This window comes from Vigna umbellata, chromosome 5, assembly GCF_029865625.1.
Source record: "Vigna umbellata cultivar VRB3 chromosome 5, Vumbellata_1.0, whole genome shotgun sequence".
In the NCBI taxonomy this organism is placed as follows: Eukaryota; Viridiplantae; Streptophyta; class Magnoliopsida; order Fabales; family Fabaceae; genus Vigna; species Vigna umbellata.
Window position 1 is genome coordinate 59,660,190 of NC_142169.1, and position 2,308 is coordinate 59,662,497.

Here is a 2,308-nt window from a genome sequence, read left to right on the forward strand (position 1 = left end):
AATAACAAATTTTCTTAATGCCTATTATCGGAAAACCTCAGATAATATAGTGTCCAGTCTGATACTATAATGTGAACACTAGAAAATGCAATATATGTATAAATATATAATGATTATTTTGTGTATAGTCTTCACTTAGAAGAGGAAGTTTCTGAAATAATATGAAAGTTTTTGTACTCTCTGAAGTCTAAACTCTAATCCTTATTGTTCCATGCTGTCCAAAAAAATTCTTTATTGTTCCTATTCTTGTTCAAAGTTGTGTTGGCTTTTATATATATGATACACAAAGGTATTTATTGTTTGTACTTCAACCCCAAAGAATACACATTATTTAATACATCATTTTAAATTTATCTCTGTCATTGTCTATGAAATATATTAAAAAGTTAACTTTTTTTAATATTTTAAGTGTATAGTTTATAATTAATTGTAAGCAATACTGTATAGTAAAATATGCATCAGAAAAGAGGAGTGTCTGGTCCTATTTTGTTCTTGTTTTTGGCTACTGTAAAGTCCTAACACATAGGTGTTCTCTCAATTTCACGTGCAAAGCACTGTCCATTTTGTGTCTTCAAGCCTTTAAAAGCTCAAAAACACTTCTCAATAGCATGCAACTTGCTATTTTCCATCTCCATCTTCTTCATCTTGTTCTTGTTTCAGAGCACCCACATAAAAAAATTTTGCATGTGTTTATCTGAGGGAGAGAGAGGCATGGCTCTAGAAGCAGTGGTGTATCCCCAACCCCAGGACCCTTTTGGCTGTGCAATCAAAGACCTATACAGTTACAACAACTTGTTAGAAGCTGCTGCAGCCAACTTGGGTTATGGAGATTTCACCCTTGAAAAAGAAGACCAAGCTTCTGTCACTTTTCTTGACAACCAAACAGAGAATTACTCCTATGGAGAATGGAACTCTTCTCCTCCCTCTTTGTTGCCTCACACCATCAATGCATCAAATCCTCCTTCTTCAGAAACCAGCAACACGCAGAACAACTTAGATACTTCAGTTTCCACCCCAGCTCGCCCCAAACGCCGCAGAACCAAAAGCAGGAAGAATAAGGAAGAGATTGAGAACCAGAGAATGACCCACATTGCTGTAGAACGCAACAGAAGGAAGCAGATGAACGAGTACCTCTCTGTTCTTCGCGCTCTGATGCCTGAATCTTACGTCCAAAGGGTACTAAAAAATGCTTCTGCTTTTCACTTTCTTCAAAGGGAAATCTTCAATTTAATGTCTTTAAGTTTGCCTTGTTTTTTAAGCTGCCAAACATCATGGTTAAAGTGTTTCTGTTTTGATTCGATTCGATTCATTGGAAATGCAGGGTGATCAAGCATCTATTATTGGGGGTGCTATAAACTTTGTGAAGGAGCTTGAGCAGAGGCTGCAATTTCTTGGTGCTCAGAAAGAGAAAGAGGGGAAACCTGAGGTACCCTTTTCTGAGTTTTTCTCGTTTCCTCAGTACTCAACAAGTGCCAGTGGTGGCTGCGATAACTCTGCAGCCATGAGTGACCAAAAGGGCGAGGTTCAGTCTGGCATTGCTGACATAGAAGTGACAATGGTAGAGAGCCATGCAAATCTCAAAATAAGATCCAAGAAACGACCAAAGCAGCTCTTGAAAATAGTATCTAGTTTGCATGGCATGCGTCTCACAATCTTGCACCTAAACGTTACCACAACTGAGGAAATTGTCCTCTATTCTCTCAACGTCAAGGTTTGTGCTACCTAATTTCACTTTCAAAGCGAAAACAATGTTGTAAAAAACATTATGATACGTGGTACATATGTCTCTGTGAGTGCTGATGTTTTGAAAATGTTGTTGAAGGTTGAAGAAGATTGCAAGCTGGGATCAGTGGACGAGATAGCTGCAGCTGTATACGAAATGCTGAACAGAATCCAACAAGAGTGAAGGGTGAATTAAGATCTGAAGTTGAGCTAATTTAGCCCAATTTTTTTTAACCTGATAAAGACCTTATCATATTTGTTTCTTCTTTGCTTTATTTTTTGTTTTGAAGTTGTATCTAATTATTGCAACGGCTGTTCAACTGTTGTTAAGCTACTGAAGCACCTTGATCGATGTGGGGCCCTTGGAGGAAGTTTTTGGTTTATTCCTTCTCACATTGTCTTTTTTTCTTTTTCTTTGTAGCTAGTTCTATTTTTTGATCCTTCTCTCTTTCTTCTCTCTGTACTTTGGGTGGAGAAGATCGTAGTGTATTCTGCTTCAGACACATTTAAGTGCTCAGTCAATTCTGCTACCTTGCTTTAATAGCTGTAGGCCCATCTTAATCTCATTCACATCCCAATTTGTCAA

At 37.7% G+C, this 2,308-nt stretch overlaps 1 protein-coding gene across 1 annotated transcript; it reads left to right on the forward strand.

The window, feature by feature from the left end:
- Window positions 1-505: 505 nt before the first annotated feature.
- Window positions 506-2,308, forward strand: LOC124842902 (transcription factor bHLH94-like). The gene is made up of 3 exons (XM_088092181.1): window positions 506-1,176; window positions 1,322-1,711; window positions 1,823-2,308. Exons 1-3 carry the CDS (start codon window positions 685-687, stop codon window positions 1,904-1,906), a joined length of 966 nt encoding a protein of 321 aa, XP_087948307.1. The 5' UTR covers window positions 506-684; the 3' UTR covers window positions 1,907-2,308.

Coding starts and splice junctions, on each gene's coding strand:
- LOC124842902 (XM_088092181.1), top strand. CDS start 685: ATGTGTTTATCTGAGGGAGAGAGAGGCATGGCTCTAGAAGCAGTGGTG. Junction 1,177..1,321: donor CTGAATCTTACGTCCAAAGG/GTACTAAAAAAT, acceptor TTGGAAATGCAG/GGTGATCAAGCATCTATTAT. Junction 1,712..1,822: donor TCTATTCTCTCAACGTCAAG/GTTTGTGCTACC, acceptor ATGTTGTTGAAG/GTTGAAGAAGATTGCAAGCT.